The sequence below is a fragment of the Mesocricetus auratus genome, unplaced genomic scaffold (assembly GCF_017639785.1).
Source record: "Mesocricetus auratus isolate SY011 unplaced genomic scaffold, BCM_Maur_2.0 Super-Scaffold_100008, whole genome shotgun sequence".
NCBI classification, from domain to species: Eukaryota; Metazoa; Chordata; class Mammalia; order Rodentia; family Cricetidae; genus Mesocricetus; species Mesocricetus auratus.
In genome coordinates this window covers 78,634,352-78,651,591 of record NW_024429192.1, presented here as the reverse complement: position 1 = coordinate 78,651,591, position 17,240 = coordinate 78,634,352, and the positions used below count along the sequence as shown (strand labels likewise).

Genomic DNA, 17,240 nt, shown 5'->3' with positions numbered 1-17,240 from the left:
TGGACATTTATAGATGGCTCACAGCAGCTACCTGTGGTTGGGATATATTTTTACAAGCACCTTGGCGTTACTGCCAGCCAGGGAGGGCTCTAGCAGGGTCTGTGAGAACAGATGTGTTCAGTCAACGAGGCGTATGCTGCTCTAGTGGGTGGCAATGCTGTGTTGTTAGTTCAAGAGGATGGAGTCCATGGAACCCTGGAGCCAAAAAAAAATCTGTGCTCTTTGACCCTTGGTCTCTTTCAGCCTTGTACTAGAATTGAGTCTTTGCTTGTTTTGCTGTGGCCTCCAGCAGGGCAGCCTCCAGTAGTCTGCTTCATTCACCAGGTTGCTGAAGCCAGGTCAGGAAGTCTCAGGGAGGCAATCCTCTGGGTATGGAGACCCAGGCTGGGGCTCAGGGACTCTTGGTTAGGAGAAGCTGCTGCTGCTTAAGGGCAGCATGTCTTCCTTCTCTGGGGACAGCAGGCCAGGTGTCTCTGGTTGGGGTTTTCCCTGCCACTTCCCAATCTGCCCAGCAGTGACTGTGTTGGGAGGGCCCCTACTTCAGTGCTTCCAGAGTTCGAGACTACAGGAAGCGGCTGGCTGACTTCTACCTCAGCCCACCTCCATGTATGGCTACACAGTAGGGATTGCTGTGGGCTTGGAATGTCACGCTACCCAGGGCCTGACTAGGGTGGCAGTGTGGCCCTGGTGGGCTCAATATGGAGTGGAGGCAGAGGTGAGCCCTCACCCCATGGCTGGCAGGCATTTCTTCTCAACCCTGACCCTCTTGGTTTTATCTTGTAGGCTCAGCTGTCTCAGGCCCTGGAGGACCTCGGGGTTCAGAAGCAGAGAGCTGACACGGTGAGTACCGAGATGAGGGTCACTTGGTGCTGTGTGGTGAAGGGCAGCCTGACAGACAGTAGGCCACCTGGAGTCCTGGATCTACACACAAGGGAATTCCTGCCTTTCCCTGCCAGGACTTGGATAACAGGCACATCCTCCTATGTGACCGTGGTGCTTCTCCGATATTAGAAACTGCTGAGTGGAAGGAGCAGAGGTGGAAACTGCATCTTGGTGCCCACCCCGTGTGATAACAAGGTGTGAGCCAGCAGGAATCATGGGAGCCATTTGGGAGACTATGCTTAAGGGCTTGGCCCCAGCCAGATCAGCCCAAGCAACATAGGCCTACAGGCATCAAAGGTGTGGATTAGGTAACACAGGTGGGGTTTGCTAAAGTTCACAAGTGGAGTTGGCTTGTGGGGACTCTGAGGATTGAGATTCTGATCTGGAGGTGAGAGAGACCAGTAGTGGAATACAGAATCAGGGGAGATTGTGCAAGGTTGGGTGTGCCCACTGCCCACTCTCCAAGTGCTTCGGACACAATGTGCTGTCATCATTATGGGGGTCAGACTGTGACCAAGCAGGGACTAAGCAACAGAGTGCCAGTTAGATGGTAGCTGGCAATTAAGACAACATTGGGGTACCTGGGACTGTGGTCAGAGGTAGCTGGCCAGGTAGGCCTCTGGTCTAGAGTGTGGGGAGTATGGAGGGGGTGATCCTATAGGCTGTGGAGTGGAGGAGCATGGTGTCTATCAGTGGGTGTGGTGGGTTTCTTTAACTTTGGGAGGTTGTCAGGGGTATGACCTGGTTCTACCCAGGCAGTGTTAGTAGCTCTCTTGTCTCCACACATGGCCTCTTGGGCTTCATCCCTGTGACCCAAGTGCTCCAGCCTCCTTTACCGGTGGCCTGTTTGCTATTGCTGTGGGGGAAGCTATGTGTGGCGGTGTGGAGTTTTTGTGAGCTGAGCATCAGTTTGCACAGCCTGGGGAGACCTTGATGTTCTGTGCATCAACATGCGTGGCTTCCTCAGCGTTGACCTGAATTGGAATGTACCCCAGGGCCTTGTTTTCATAATGTACATGAGGCCAAGAAGAATTAGAAATGAGTTGTGCTAAGCACATGCCAGGCCTAGAGTTCCATGGCTAAGAAGCTTGCTGTCACCCAGGGTCCACTTTGCTCAGAAGCATGGCTGCCTGGCTCTGCCCTATGCTTCCCATGTCACTTTGGAGGAACTCTGAGCCCTGTGTCCATTTTTGGGACAGGGTATAGAAGCTGTTCTTGGGTCCTTAGTACTAAGTAGCTCCTGGAAGTCTGTCTCACAGACTTCCACATCTTGGTGTGGGGATATGGTGTACACTAAGTGGCATAGTGCTGAAGTCTCTCTGGTCCTCTCCTCTTGTGTCCCTTATTGAAATTCCTAGGACCTATGAAACACTTTTGCCTGGACCCCCACAGAGATTGACTTAGAATCCCAGAAGCTCAGGCAGGCTGGGATTTGACTTGTGTTGCCCTGGTCTCAGTGAGTTTGGCCTACCTCTGCCTCATTTTTCCATTTAATATGTGTTTATATGTACATTGTGTAATTGTGTGAGAGGGAGGGAGGATGCATGTAGTATGCATCTTGGCATGTAGTAGTCAGAGGATGTAGGCCCTTGCCTTCCACCTTGTTTGAGACAGTGTCTCATTACCACTGTATGCCCAGCTAGCTGTCCTATGAGCTGTCTCCACCTCCGTCTCTCCATAGGAGGACTAGGATTATAGATGCTTGCTACCACCTTTTTTTGGGTGCTGGGGTTCAAACTCAGGTTGTCTGGCTTGTATATCAAGTGCTTTTCTCCCTGGTCTATCTCTGCAGCCCCACCCTGCCTTCTTGTTCACCTCTGGTTATAGGGGGCTTGGAGACAGTGATTGTGCTAGATAGTCTCATGTCAGCTTGACACAAGCTTGAGTCATTAGAGAGAAGGGAGTCTCAACTGAGAAAATGCAGCCATAAGATCTGGCTATAAGGCATTTTCTTAGTTAGTAATCACTGGGGGAGGGCCTAGCCCACTGTGGGTGGTATCATCCCTGGCTGCTGGTCCTGGGTTCTATGAGAAGGCAGGTTAAGCAAGCCAGGATGAGCAAGCCAGTAAGCAGCACCCTTCCATGGCCTCTGCATCAGCTCCTGCCTCTAGGTTCCTGCCTTTTTGATGATGAACTGTTAAATGGAACTGTGAGTGAAATAAGCCCTTCCTCCCCAAGTTGCCATTGGTCATGTTTCATCATAGCGATAGTAACGTTACTAAGACAATGGTCAATGCAAGCTTGTAGTGAAACATGGTTGTCTTTGACCCTTGAGAGAGGGGCAGGTGTCACAGGCTCTACGATGCCCATCTCTCTGATGCTGCCAAACAGGATGCTGGCCTCTGGGGCAGGTTTTCTTCATGTTTGTTTAGGGTTGGAGCTATAGCTGTCTCCTCAGCCCAGTTTCTGATCTCTGCCTCTGATTGCCTAATCTTAGGTCATTTCATGTTGTTTATTTCACTTCTCTTCTCCTTCCCATTTAGGAGGAAAATAAGAAGTGGCAGTGCTTGGGGACTGTGACACAGCTGGTCACACATGTGTTTGTCTTACAGCCTCCATCCTTCCCACATGTCCTGCAGGGTTCAGGGGCGTCTTTGTCAGCTAAGGAGATCATATGCTGGCTTCAGGCAAGGCCTTGAGGAGCAGCCACCTGGGGCCTGGCAGATCCATGTTCCTGTCCCAACTATCATTGACTCCTGAGGCTTGGCTGGCCCCATATGCCTGTCTCCTGGCCACACTGAGTTTGGTGGGGGAGGTTTCCTCAGAGCAGCAGACCTGCATATGAGGAACACTATTCTGTGGAACAGGTTATTACATGAGTTACAGGTCTAGTTCCACTACACAGCACGAGTCTTGTTGAGTTTGGGGTTACTTTAAGTAGCCATGTGTACAGTGATTCCCATTCTGGGCCATTCTCTGTCCCTCTGGAAGCTCTCTCCACCCCTCTCTTCCTGCTCTCCCAGCTGCATTCACTGTTGATGACTACATTTCTTTCCTCCGTTTTATTTATTATTTATTACTTATTTTGTTTCTTTTGTCTATAAGTACACATTTGAGTACACATGCGCACATATGAATGTACATGGGTGTGAACGCATATGGAGATCAGATGATAATCTTGGGTGTCTCTCGTTGGCCTGCAATGTTGTTGGCATCTAGGCTAGACTAGCTGGTCCATGAGCCTCCAGGGATCTGACTCTCCACCTCCCATCTTACCATTGCTCGCATTCTCAGCATGAGCCACCATTGCCTCCACTCCTGGCTTTTTATGGGGACCATGGGGGTCAGAATTAAGGTCCTCATTGCCTGTGAGACAAGTGTTTTCATGTTGGAACCATCATCTCAACCCTGTTTTTTGGTGTTCTGAATATGGGTCTCACTTTGTAGCCCAGGCCGCTGGCCTCAAACTTGTGATTCTCCGGCCCCAGCTTCCCTGAGTGCTCAGAGTAGAGGCACACCCACCACAACTGCCCTCTTTTCTAGGCATAAACCTGCACTTCCAGTGTCCCCCTGTGTTGTGACTCCTGGTTCCCTCTGAGGTGGCTTCCAAGAGATGCAGTTGATGTCATTCAGTGTCCTTAGACCTATAGGAGAGAGGTGCCTAGCAGGGTTTCCCTGGGAACTGTGGTGAGACTAGCCTCAAGGCCCACTTCTATTATCCTGTTTACCTTCAGCCTATGGTGGCCACCTCCCCTCCCATCAGTTGTGCATGGGCTCTTGGTTCACCCTCCTCTGGTTGTCCCTACCCACCTCTCTCTTTCCTGAGGTTACAAGTGAATTACCTGCAAGGTGCCTGCTGCTTGGCAACTCCTTGAGCTTTGGGAGAAAAACCAGAAACAAAGGAGCAGGTGCACCCTGGAGCTGCTCAGCCTGCCTCCGAGCCCCCTGAGGCTGAGATGCTATGGAGAAAGACCAGTGGAGCAAGTACCATCTGGCCCTGAGAAGGAGGCTCCTGTGCTCTGCAGTTGGAGGAACCACACAGGCGTCCCGCATTGTCAGGGCACAGCCTGTGTATTCGCCTGATCCCTGCACCTTCCAGCCCTCTCTCTGCTGGAATGTGACTCCAGGCTTGTTCACAAGTAGTAGAAGGGGAGCTGTGCCATATTGAGCTAATCACTAATGGCAGGACAAAGGCAGCTTGACTTTGTGTTATTAATTAGTAACCTCACACTAATTAGTGAGCACGAGTGTGGTTCATGCTTCCTCTTTAAATGCAATTAATACCACAAGGAGCAACGTCCCAGGCCAGGCTCACATCGTTAGAATACCTCACCCTAATTAGATCTGGCCAGCAGTGGCTAGAGAAATGAGGTTTTTGATTACAACCATAAAAAGCCTCCAATATTTTATAGACTTCGGGGAGCTAGAAATGTGGATTTATTTTCTGTCTTAACAGGCATCTTCCCCCACCCCCACCCCATCCAGTATAATTAAGCAGTCATTTCTCCTGATTACCATTTTCCCCTAATGGTTCCTCCTTGCCCTCTGTGTCTTACTCCCAGTGGAGCTTGTGGGTAGGAGGGGCCTCTGCCCCCAGAGAGGCTGTGGTAGAATGGGTCTGGAGCTTCACTCACCACTTGCTCGCTCTTCTTTGTACCAACTCTGTAACTTCTACATATAATGTCCCTCTCTTGTCAAAGGGGAATTCTCCTCACAGGCAGGGGTTAGGTGTGCTGAACTGACAGCATTTAGGAAAGTGCTCGCATAGGCCTAGGCAGGATTGAGGCCCTGAGCTCCATCCCAGGCAGGCAGGCACTGCATGGTATGTGTTGGGACATGTGCATAATAATGGGACTCTGCAGGTGAAAGCAGGAAGATTAGAAGTTCAGTGTCATCTTCAGCTCCACCATAAGTTCAAGACCAGCCTAGGCTACCTGAGACCCAATCACAAAGAAACAGGAGACCCACTCTTTGTGTGTGTGGGAGGGGTGGGGGGATGCTTGGAGAGATGGCTTGGTGGTTAAGAGCACTTGTTGCTCTTACAGAGGACCTTGAATTCAGTTCCTAACACCCCCATGGTGGCTCACAACCATTTATAACTCCAGTTCCAGGGGATCCCATGCCCTCTTCTGGTCTTCATAGGCACTGGACATACATACCACACACATGCATACATGTAGGCAAAATACTCACACATAAAACAAAAGTAACTAAATCTTTTTTGTTTTTTTGAAACAGGGTCTATGTAGCCCTGACTGTCCTGGGAACTGGGCATTGTTTCTGCAGGCTGTATGGCCAGTTCACTTGTTGCCATACTGTGATGTCTGTCATTGTTGGAACAGGCTCTTTGTGACCAGAGTCATGGCATGAAAAGGTCTGTGTACGGGTGACTCCTCAGTTGGACCCTCTTGCCGTCCTCAGCAGAGGCTGGTGGAGGGATTCTCTGCTCTTACCTTTCTCCCATTCTGAGTATACTCTTCTGTTATAGGCGCAGCATGCAGACTGAGGCAGGTGCCACATTATGCAAGCATGTCCTTGAGCACTTGCTTCCCTGGGCTTGTTCTAAGGGACAGTAAGGCGCTATGGCCATGCATTTGGGCTGATCTTGGTGCCAACACAAAAGCAGCAGCACCAGGCAACTGAAAGCAGCTGAGCTTGTGGGTCTCAGATCTAGATGCCAAGATTCCAGTGACCAATTAGGTATCTGGGGAGGTTGTTTCCTGGTTCCCAACCCAGCTTTGCATGCTGGAAGCCCGAGGGATCTCTATGAAGGAACTGGCCCCATTGATAGTTCAGTCCCCCCCCCATGGACTTAGGGGACAAACACCCTGTTGTTTTGCATGGTTCACTGTCCCATTTTTCTACCTGGATGTCTACCTAGTCCCTCTGTACCTGTTGAGGGTACACTCTGCACATGTCCACTAGAAGGAGCAGAAGCCCCACTGATGTGGGTTGGCACTCCCCAGTGTGCCTAGCTGGCAAAAGTTATTTCTACATTGCTTCTAGACTTCCTCAGCCTTCAATCCAATCTCTGTTCTTTGCATCTGAGATGCTGGACTTCCCTAAGTCTGACTTGTTGTGCTCCTAGAGCAAAGCTATATGGGCTTAGTGCATACCTTGCCAGTTGGTGACCTATCTATCCCTCTTGGGGTTCAACCAGCTCACTCTGCAGCAGTCTACTTCCTGGGCTGAACACCTGTGGAGCCTCCAGAATTCTCTTCCCTGGGTTTGGCTTGTTGAGCTGACCATCCTGGTTAGAAACTACAAACTGGCCTCTCTGGATGCTTCCCATTTAGGTGGTCCATTGCATTCAGCAGCAAGGTGCCTGGTGGCTAGTGTTGGCTATGCAGCCTCAGGTACCCCATATTTCTCTCCAGGCTGAAGCAGAAGTAGAGGGAGAGTTCAGCTTAAGACCTCTGTCTCCCTTTACCAAGAAGCATCACCTCAGGTACTTCCCTAGGTCCCAGTAGACCTAGAGCTGAGCTGAACAGTAGGCTCCATTCAGAATTCCCATTGTTGTCTGAGGGTTACCTTTCAGAGACCTGAGACATCTGCCCTGAGTGGGCTTTGGAGAGTTGGTGGCAGCCTGAGAGCCCTCCAGAGCCCTAGACCTGGCATCATCATCACCATCTGTATACTTGGCCCAGATGGAGACTGCTATGTATTGAGCATTGAATGATGAGACTGTGCAGGCATAGGTATACGGATGAGCATGCTCACATTGGTGCCCAGCAGTGGCTTCATTAATTAGAACTGTTGGCCCGAAGGGCAGGGTGCCGAGCTCCTGCTCTGGTTATTACTTTGTAGAATTAAGTATGGCTCCCAGGATCAAACCATGAACCACTCAAACCACAACACATGGTCTCTATGGAGAGTTGTGCTTTGCTGAGGAGGCAGCCATGAGCATCTTTCGAATTGAATCTCAATGATGCTTCAGGGCAGAGAAGAAAGCTGGTGGAGCCTATAGATAGAAATACAGGGCAGAGCTTGGGGTTGGGCTGCACAGAGCCATTGGGTATCTGTGCCCAGTGTGGACACCTTTCATGGAAGAGTGTCCCTGGTTCTGTTGTGGGTTGGGTTTGTGCCTTCCTGAGCTGCCAGAGAGTGCTGTCTTGAAGTGTTAGGACTCCTTACATGGTGTGTGTATGGGGGGGGGGTCTCAGTCACCCTCCTCTTTGCTACTATCTGTGTAGACAGTTTCCTGCAATCCCTAGGGATGTTCATCTCAATCACACGTGAGAGTTCAGCTCCCTGAATAGAATCAGAGTCTGCTTCTGTGAGAGCCACTAGCATGAGTCACCTCCAGCCAGACTAGTCAGGAAGATGAAGTTCCAATATCAGGAATGATGGAAGCGACTGGTATTTGTTCTCTGCCTTTTGTTCTTAATTGGCAAGCACACTCCCAACTGAGCTGCATCCCTGAACCCCTTCACCCCACCTTCAAGCTATGCTTTGTGCTGTACAGTTAGTTCTTCATGAATTCTGCACATTTGACCACTGAGCTCCACTTCAGCAATGTTGTAGCTCACCCTGTAGACTGTTCTCCAGTGTCCCATGGCATACAGAAATGTGACGTTGTGGTGAGGCCCTTGTTATCTGTCGGCATAGCTTAGAGACCTTTGCTAGATCCAAAGCTGGGAAGATTCAGTTCCTCATTCTCACCCATCCATCTTTCATTCCAGCTTTCCCTGCCTGTATATTTTCCTTCTAGCAATATTTCAGTTCTCATCTACTTTGGGTCTCTGTCTCTGTCTGTCTGTCTCTCTCTGTCTCTGTCTCTGTCTCTGTCTGTCTCTGTCTCTCTCTGTCTCTGTCTCTCTCTCTCTCTCTGTCTCTCTCGCTCTCGCTTCAGCCCTAACTCACCCCTGTGTCCACTTGTTTCAGTCCTGTCCCCTGTAGAGACTCTTCTTGATAGTCATAGTCTCCTCACTGATAACCAGCTGGTTTTGCCAGTTTGTGTTCAATGCTGGACTCGGTTCTAGTTCAGCCTGTGGGTTTTTCCTTATGCCACCGCCTAAGTTGTTGTCCTTGATGTCCTTGCTGTTAGGTTGATGTGAACTCTCCAACTTTGTGCCCCCCCCACCTCTGAAATGTGATTCAAACTTGATTGTCAACTTCACAGGATATAAAATCACCCAGGAGACAAACCTGTGTACATCTGGGGGAGTTTCTAGGTTGGGTTAAATCAGGTAGGGCAAGCACCCAAATGTGGGCAACATCATTCCCTAGCGTGGGGTCCTGAATAAGGAGAAAGTGAGCTGAGCATCAGCATCTATCTTTCTGCTTCCTGACTGTGGATGCCATGTGGACCAGCTGCGTCATGCTCATGTCGCCATGCCTTCTCCACCACGATGGACTATGCACCCTCAGACTGTGAGCAAATCAACCCTTCCTTCTTTAAGTTGCTTTTGTTAGGTGCTTTGTTGCAGCAATGAGAAAAATAACCACTGTACCCCATCAAGATCTTCTCTACTTTTCTGAATCCCTTGCAGATCCCCGTGATGTTAGCATAAGCAAAACAAAAACAAAATCAAAGAAACCAAATCTAGTTTTGCAAGAAAGACATTTGAAGTTTTAAAAGTTTTGTTTTGTTTTGGTGTAGGTTTTTTGTTGTTGTTCATTTGTTTGCTTTTGTGCTAGGGTATCTATCCCAGTGCTAAGCACACACCGCATCCCCAAGTCAACCTCCAGCCAACCAGTTTTGGTAGAGTTGCATTGATTTTGTAGATCACTTTGAAGGTTTGACCCAGCGCCGGTGCCTTCTGGGCATCACTGAAACTGGAGACCCAACCTCCACCTGCTGCACCAAGGCTTCCTGTATGGCAGCCCCAGGGTGGTTGAAGTTAGACTCCAAGAATCCCACAGAGGCAGTGCTCACTCTGCTTCTTGCTGCTTCCTGCTCTTGTCGTTTCTCTCCTTTCAGACCTAACCTGGCCCAAGCAGAGACCCAAGAGCCTTTGCTTCATCCAGCTGTTAGAGCAGGCCCTGTTGGTGTCCCTTCTCACATCGAGGAGTCAGAGATTGCAGAAAATGTCCTGAGCATAATAAGTTACCTCGGGAGAATGTTGCCCCACCAGGTGTGCCAGCTCCAGCAGAGCTCAGGGCCCCGAGGTCATCTGTGTTTACTCTCGCTCAGCCTCTGTCCAGGTGTGCTAGTCAGAGTTCAGATGAGGAACAGGGTGGGGGAGAGCAGACCTGACAGAAGTTGGCGTTTCAACATCATGTGGTGTCTCTGGTCCAAAGGAGGAGTGTGGTGTGTCCTCATAAAGTGCGAGGATGCTTTAAGCACAAGCTGGTGCTGGCTTCAACCCTGGGTATTTCTAAGAGTGCATTTTGTATTTTTGAGACATGATTGCATGAGCCAAGGCTAGCCTAAAAATCACTATGCAGCTGATGCTAGCCCTCCTTCCTCTACCTCTCAAGTGCTGGGATTATAGCTTGTACCACTATTCCTTACTTACATTCACGTTTTTAGTGCTTGTTACCTGAGTAGGCAGCATAGGTACATGGGGCAGGATAGAGGAGGTAAAGGGGGTCTTCCTCCAGGTGTAGCAGCAGGACTAGCATTTGGGAGTTTGGTCTGGTAGGTGTGTTGGTCTCACTGATGCACTGTTTAGTTTCTTTCTGTAGTAGCCTGTGGTGGGGCTGTTAGGATGGAAGAAGACAGAGGCCCAGAAAAATCTATATCATTTGCTCAGGTCATTGGAAGGCTGGGTCCTTTGCATACCCTGACCTGATTTAGAGTGAATCTTGCCCCACCTTAGGGACAGATGTGTCCATCATTATACCTTTCTGCCAGACTGGGACAGCCTTCCTGCTAGGAGTCCTGTAGCCTAGATGGTATGCAGTAGGGAGGACAGCATTGGAATAGGAATCTGGAGGTGGAAGGCATGGTTTGGAAGAGCAGTCATCCTCAGTGTTTACCTATAACTCATAGACCTGAGTGAATATTTGCCCCTGAGGACCCACAGAGTCTTGATGGGCAGCAGGCAGCATCCTCATTATACAAAAGCATAGCTGGTTGAGAGATGAATGCTGGCTGTCCCCAGATCCTGGCATCCAGCCACACCTGGGTGTAGAGAATGTCAGGAGCACCACCTGCCCTGCCAGGAGAGTGCCAAAGGGGAGAATACTCACATGCCCACTGGTCTTAGAGAGTGGGGTGGTCAGCACTAGTCTCTCTAGGACATTCAGTTTGACCAAAACAGAAGACAGGGCAGCAGCAGGTGGTGAAGCAACCCCCACCCAGCATGCACAGGGCTCCTCTTCACCTCGTTCCCCCCTCACTTGGCAGGCATGTGCGTTGGGGCCCACTGCTCAGCTGCAGATGAGCCCTCCAAAAAGCACTTTGTGTGTGAAATCCTTTTAGCAGGATGAGTTTGGAATCTGGCCCATGGTTTGAGGCTTTTGGCAGGGTCCCTGAGGATGCAATCCAATTAGTCCCATGTTTTCTTGTTTTTATAACTGACTCCAGACCCAGGCTTTCCTCAGTGAAGTAGAAAGGAGATACAGGCTACAAAATTCATGCATAACCACATTTCTCTTTCCTTCATCCCATGTCTACCAATCCCAGAAATGAATCAGCTCCCATTGGCTAAAAGGGAACAGATGCCCACAAAAGGAACGACAGGACTTGCTTCATGAAGCCAGGGGCCTGGGGTCCAAAACCAGGTGGTGGCAGACTGTTATGACACCATAGGACAAATACGTGATAGGATGACTGTCACGACAACTGGGCTTATATGGTGGAGATAGGATATGAATGTATGGGTGTGTGCAGATTTAAAGTGGTGATGGGGAAGATCTTGGGCAAGGGATAGGATAGAGCATCTGCCTAGAATCCCTCAGTGAGGGGCTGAGATGTGGCTCAATGGTAGATCACCAGCCTAGAATCCCCCAATGAGGAGCTGGAGTGTGACTCAGTGGTAGAACACCTGCCTAGACTTTCCCAATGAGGGACTGGGGTGTGGCTCAGAGATAGAGTGCTAGGTTCTATCCTCAACACTACAAATGGTAAACATGAAGCCCACTTGGTATGCTGCTCCTAAAGTAAGTGGTATCCTGTGCTTGAAGAGCTGGGTTTGAAGTGGCTCTAAGTCAGAAACTCACCATGGACTTATTGTGCCAATTATAGTCTTATGCTGTGGGTCAGGAGAGGAGTGGCCAAGGTGAAAGCCAGTGTGAACAGTGTGAACAGTGGGGCTTGTGGGCCAGCATCATGTTGGGCCAGCCACCAGGTAGTGGCTAGGAACCTGGTGCAGGTTCAGTAGGGAAAGAGAATTGTTCCTGGGGTGGTGGGGTGTTGAGCATAAGCCCAAGGCTGCAGATTCAAATGAGAAGAGCCATGTTTGCTCTGAATGCTGTGATGTGAGCCAGCACTTCCCACTCCTTCCATGTAGACCATGCAGAAGTAACAAGAATCAAAACAAAACGACAAACTTATGTTTTGGCAAAGCAGTAGAGCGGAACCAAGCCACAAGCAGGAGGCACTTGGCCCCTGATGGAAGACCAGCATTTGTGTGGATTGCATAAACCTATTTGCCAGGGGAAGGTGGGGTAGAGGCTTCAGGAAACGACTCTGGGAAGGGGAGGATCAGGTGACCTGTTTTCTGGTGAGGAGCTTCCTGCCAGGTGGTCCCAAGCCTCAGGCTACAACAGTGACTTTACCTCCACAGAGCGGGACTCATGTGCTGTCCTGGCACAGAGAACTACAGTGGGCACTGGGGTCCCTATTCATGTGGCTAGATGCAGGTCATGCTTGCTGTGAGCATGGCTCTTGACTCTCAGTGGAGGAAGCAGTGGTTCTAATTGTACCTGCAGTGAGTTTGTGAGATTGGCTCATAGCAAGGCAAGAGGCCTGTTCTCCCCTCCATGCCAACTCAGGTGTGGAGCTGGATCTGATAGACCAAAGGAAGGAGGCTAGAGAGAAATCCATAGCCAAAGAAGTTTGTCAGAAAATGGAGTTTAGCTGTATGTTGGAACCTGGGACATGAGTAGGCCCACAGCAGCAATGGTGGGGTGAATGAGGAAATGCTGCTGGCTTGGAGGGAGACAGGAGATCACAGAGTACTGGGAGGGTGAGCCATGGTGGAATCCGAACAGCATTGGCTGGGAGAGCCATGTCTGTCCACATGAAAGATGGAGCTCACGTGGGTAGACAGAACATAGTTCTCTGAGTATCAGGTATGCTGATGCATCTCATATGGGCAGTTAGAATGTGTCATGCATGAACACTCATAATACCAGGAGTGCCAGGTAATGCAGGATACAGATGTTTAGCAATAAGCACTGAGACAGAAGGAGTACAGCAAAGATGAGGGAATAAAGCAAGGGCTGTCCGTCATTGCCAGGGAAGATGTGGGACAGATACCCTGGAAAGTTATCGTGAAGGAGTGGTATCATATTTAGCTGTGTTTTGGGACCCACCAGAGCATTGGGGCTGATAGGATCCCTCTGTCTAATAGAGAGTGTGATTGGTTATAAGGTGCATGTTACAAGAACAAGAAGGCCCACAGCCTGCATAGTTGTGTGTCTGTAAGCAAGAGATTTATTTTAAAAGCTCATGGTGGATTTCTGATAGTCTGCGGTGTAGGGAGGTGATGCAGGAGGCCTGTTCAGATTATGAGCTACCACTATTGTGAGCAGAACAGAAAAGTTGCTCCACTGTCACCTTCATCTGTCTGGGGCCCCAGGGATGTGTACTACTGCCCACACTGGGGAAAGAAGTCTCAAGAGTACTGTATCAGTGCTTTAAATGGGCATCCAGCCCAACAGGTGAACATGTGGCAATAATTGTCACCAACTGTGTTCATTTATCAAGTGAGGAGGGTCACATACCTAACTAGTCAGACAGTCGATGGGACATGCCCTTATTATGATCCAGGACAGGAAGGTATGGATGCAGCATAGTGCAACCAGTACTTAACAGTACAAATACTGAATATCAAGACACAAGAAAGGAAAGAGACGCACAAGCCAGAAGACAGAAAGCACAGGAGCCTAATGCAATAGAAATCGATACAGATAGCAAGATATAAATGGACTAAACTCTGCTACTAAAAGGAAAAGACTTTCTGATGAGTTCCACGCAGAACCAAAGAAATTGGAACAGGTGGCTGCCAAGGCCATTTGGCATTTGTAAGCATCTGAGCAGGCATCAGCAATTCATGCCTCATCTGAATTCAAGCCATAAAGCATTGCAGGAAGCAGGCAGATGTGCCTCTCAGTACTTAAGGTGTGCAAGGACTGAAGTACACAGAGAGGCTACTGTTTCCATGATAGCAGTGCGTGCATGCATGTCTAACCAGTCTCTCCAAAGCTAGATAGAGAGCTTACTATTGAGAAGGACTGGCTATTTTAAGGCCAGCAAGATGGTTCAGCAGGTAAAAGCACTGCACAAACCTGATGACCTGAGTTTGATCTCCAGGACCCATGCAGTGGAAGGAGAGAACGGATCCCTGCAAGTTGTCCTCTGAACTGAATATCCACACTGTGGCTGTATATGCATGGCTACACATGCACACACCTCTTACTGTAGCATCATGCATCTTGCAGTCTTGCTAACTCCTCCAACAATAGAAACAGGAAGTACTTCCAGCACAGACAGTTTCAGGAGCCATCCTACCAATCTCAAAACTGTGAGATCTGTTACAGCATATAAGCTGTGGAGGCAAGGGCTGGGTAAAGGGGGGCTCTCTGGAAGTAAGCACCACATTGCTTGAGCCTTGCTATGGAGGAGCTGCACCATGAATGACCGTGTCAGTGTGGTAGGAACAAAATTCGGCAGCATGTTAAGATGACACCATCCTTGGGACCGGAAAACAGCTCAGCCAATAAAGTGCCTGTTGTCCTGCACGAAGACATGAGACCAGTCCTCAGAACTCATACAAAATGTGAACTTGTAACCTCAGCACTGGGGAGACGGAGACAGATGGATCCCTGGAATTCACTGGCCAGCCTGCCCAGATAAATTGTCAAGTTCTAGGTTTAGTGAGAGACCCTGTGTCCAAAATCAAGCTGGATGGCTCCTGAGATTTAACCTCTGACCTCCATACATGTGTGTACCCACGTATGCATACACACAGAGAGGCACACAATTTGTACTGTCTCTTTAACTGGTCCTGATTCTGGAGTCTGGATAGCCTGGTGTCAGGAGGCCAGTCTGACAGGAGATGAGGTAGGCAAGGGGTCTGAGCTGGGCTGCAGGCAGGGACCCTGGCCTGTCCCTAAGGAGATTTCTGTTCTCCTTGAAGACTGCTGGCTCTGTGTCCTTAGGCCTAATGTGCATCTGTTTGTAGGGATGGGGCTGGAGACACTCAAGGAGCAAGGGTCAGCTCTGGGTGACTTTCCTGATGCCCAGGAAGCCACTGGTTCAGCGGCCATCTGCTTCCCCCCGGGCCTGGCTGATTGAGCTTGTCTGTGTCTTTTGTTCCAGACTCCCTCCAGGGCCTGGGATCTGTCTGGCTCCCTTCTGTACCCCCACCCCTCCCAGCAGGTGTGCAGAGTAGCTTGCAGACCTTGGCCCATGACAGACAGGCAGTTCATATCACCCTATAGAAAATGCTGTGACTATTCCATCCAAGCAATGGTATTTCTAGACTGATCTCTCTACTCACTCATCCACCTCTGTCTCTGAGACTCAGTAGCTCTCCTCAGCAGTACATGAACGGCCAACCATGTGTCTCCCTGCCTAACCTTGGAGTAGGAGCATGGGGAAAGAGAAAGAGCTGTGTTTATCTGACTCAGAATACCTTGCAGCCTGGGGGGTCCAGGCTATGGGTTTGGCCAGACAGATGACCCTCTTCCCCAGGTCCCCAGCACAAAATAGGTCCATCAAGCCTGGGGATGTTCAGATGCAGACTTCAGGAGTTTGGGGACAGAACAGGGATCTGGGCTGTGGATCTCTGTACAGACTGAGTACTTACCCTGTGTTTCCTTATAGTTGGAGATGGAGTTGAACATGCTGAGGGCTCAGACAAGCTCAGCGGAGACCAGCTTCCCATTCTGCAAGGAGGAGGTGGATGCCCTCAGGTATGGCCTCTGGCTGTCCCACATGTCACTCCCTAGAGCTGTCTCTAAAGAGTGATGTGGGGGCCTAAGGAATGTAGACAATGGTATCTTGTTGAGGTGGCGTGGAGCTTGAAGGAGAGGGGGATGCGACCCTCTGTGGCTGGGTTCTTAGTGTCCCAGAGATTGTATGAGGTTCTGCCTCTGTGTGGAATTGACCCTGACTCTGTTAGGCTCTTCTGACTTCTGTCTCTTTGGGTAATGGCTGGTGACTGACTTCATGTTTTGCAGGACTGTTGAGGTGAAAGCAAGGAAGGCTTACGTCATGGCACCTTTCCCAGAAGCATTCGATGGTTAGCACTGAGGTCCCTTATGGACTAGAGGGTCCCTCTCATTGCCAAAGTACAGACCCAGGCCTGGGAAGTAGCTCTGTGAGGATACCAGGCACAGAGCTGTTTGTTTGCATTTGTCCCAGCGTGGTATGTGCTGCGCACTGTCAGGGCAGAATAGAGTGGATAATTGACTGGCCAGCAGAGCCACGCTCTGTCTTCATCAGCTCATAGCTTAATGGGGACATTGTTCACATGGGCTTGTGGCTGTTTAATTATGGGTGGTGCTGTGAGAGCTGGTGTCTGGAGATAGGGTCCCTGGGACATGCATCTGGGTGCAAGAGGAGAGTGCTGGTGCCATGGCTGAGTGTGTGGAGAATTGGTGTGGCCCTGGCGAGTGTCAGGATCTTCATCCTGTGAGTGATGGCAAGCCATTAGGCATTTTAAAGCAGAAAAGCGACAGGATCTGATTTGTAGCATCAGGCATTGCTGGCTGCCTAGGCCAGGCAGAGCTACTTGGCAAGGCCAGGCAACTGTGCCCTGGCCAAGTGCTGGGAAGCATTCATTGTGAGACTCAGCCAAGCCAGAGAGGCTGTGCCTGGGCAGACACATTAAACACCTCCCACTGATACTCCACAACATTCTGTGATAAAGACCCTTGCACTCAGGGTGGGTGGGTTGTGGTGGGTCTAGTGGACCTGGAAGCATGTTTCACACAGCCTCTGGGTCCCTGAAGCCAAGGACAGCAGAGTCAGGGCAGCTTTCCTTTGCATCTGACTGGGAGTTGCTGGCAAGAGATGCTATCTCTAGGGCTGGGGAGGTAAGGTAAAGTGCTTGCTGGCCTGCAGTTACTGCCCTACAGGGTCACACAAGCCCTGTGTACCCAGCTCCATGTCAGCTGGTGAGCAGAGGGCTTGGGTGTGTGTGGGCAAATGTCAAGCTCTCAGAGTGACCAGCTTCATGGCCTCCAATGCAGCCCACTCTCCTCATACCATGGGCACTGTGTTGTCTGCTGGCCTCTCCTCCCCATAGCCTCTTGTGTGGTTGGTGGGAGTGTGGACCAGAGTGTTTCAGGTTTGTGGT

The 17,240-nt window shown here is 50.1% G+C and overlaps 1 protein-coding gene across 2 annotated transcripts in view; it reads left to right on the top strand.

Moving 5' to 3' along the window:
* Positions 1 to 17,240, top strand: part of Mad1l1 (mitotic arrest deficient 1 like 1) — a 304,565-nt gene that overhangs the window by 180,325 nt on the left and 107,000 nt on the right. For both annotated transcript variants that reach the window (XM_040751261.1, XM_040751262.1), the window contains 2 exons: positions 784 to 840; positions 15,764 to 15,852. In XM_040751261.1, the coding sequence (XP_040607195.1) occupies positions 784 to 840; positions 15,764 to 15,852 (146 nt within the window). The remainder of the gene's footprint in view (positions 1 to 783; positions 841 to 15,763; positions 15,853 to 17,240) is intronic.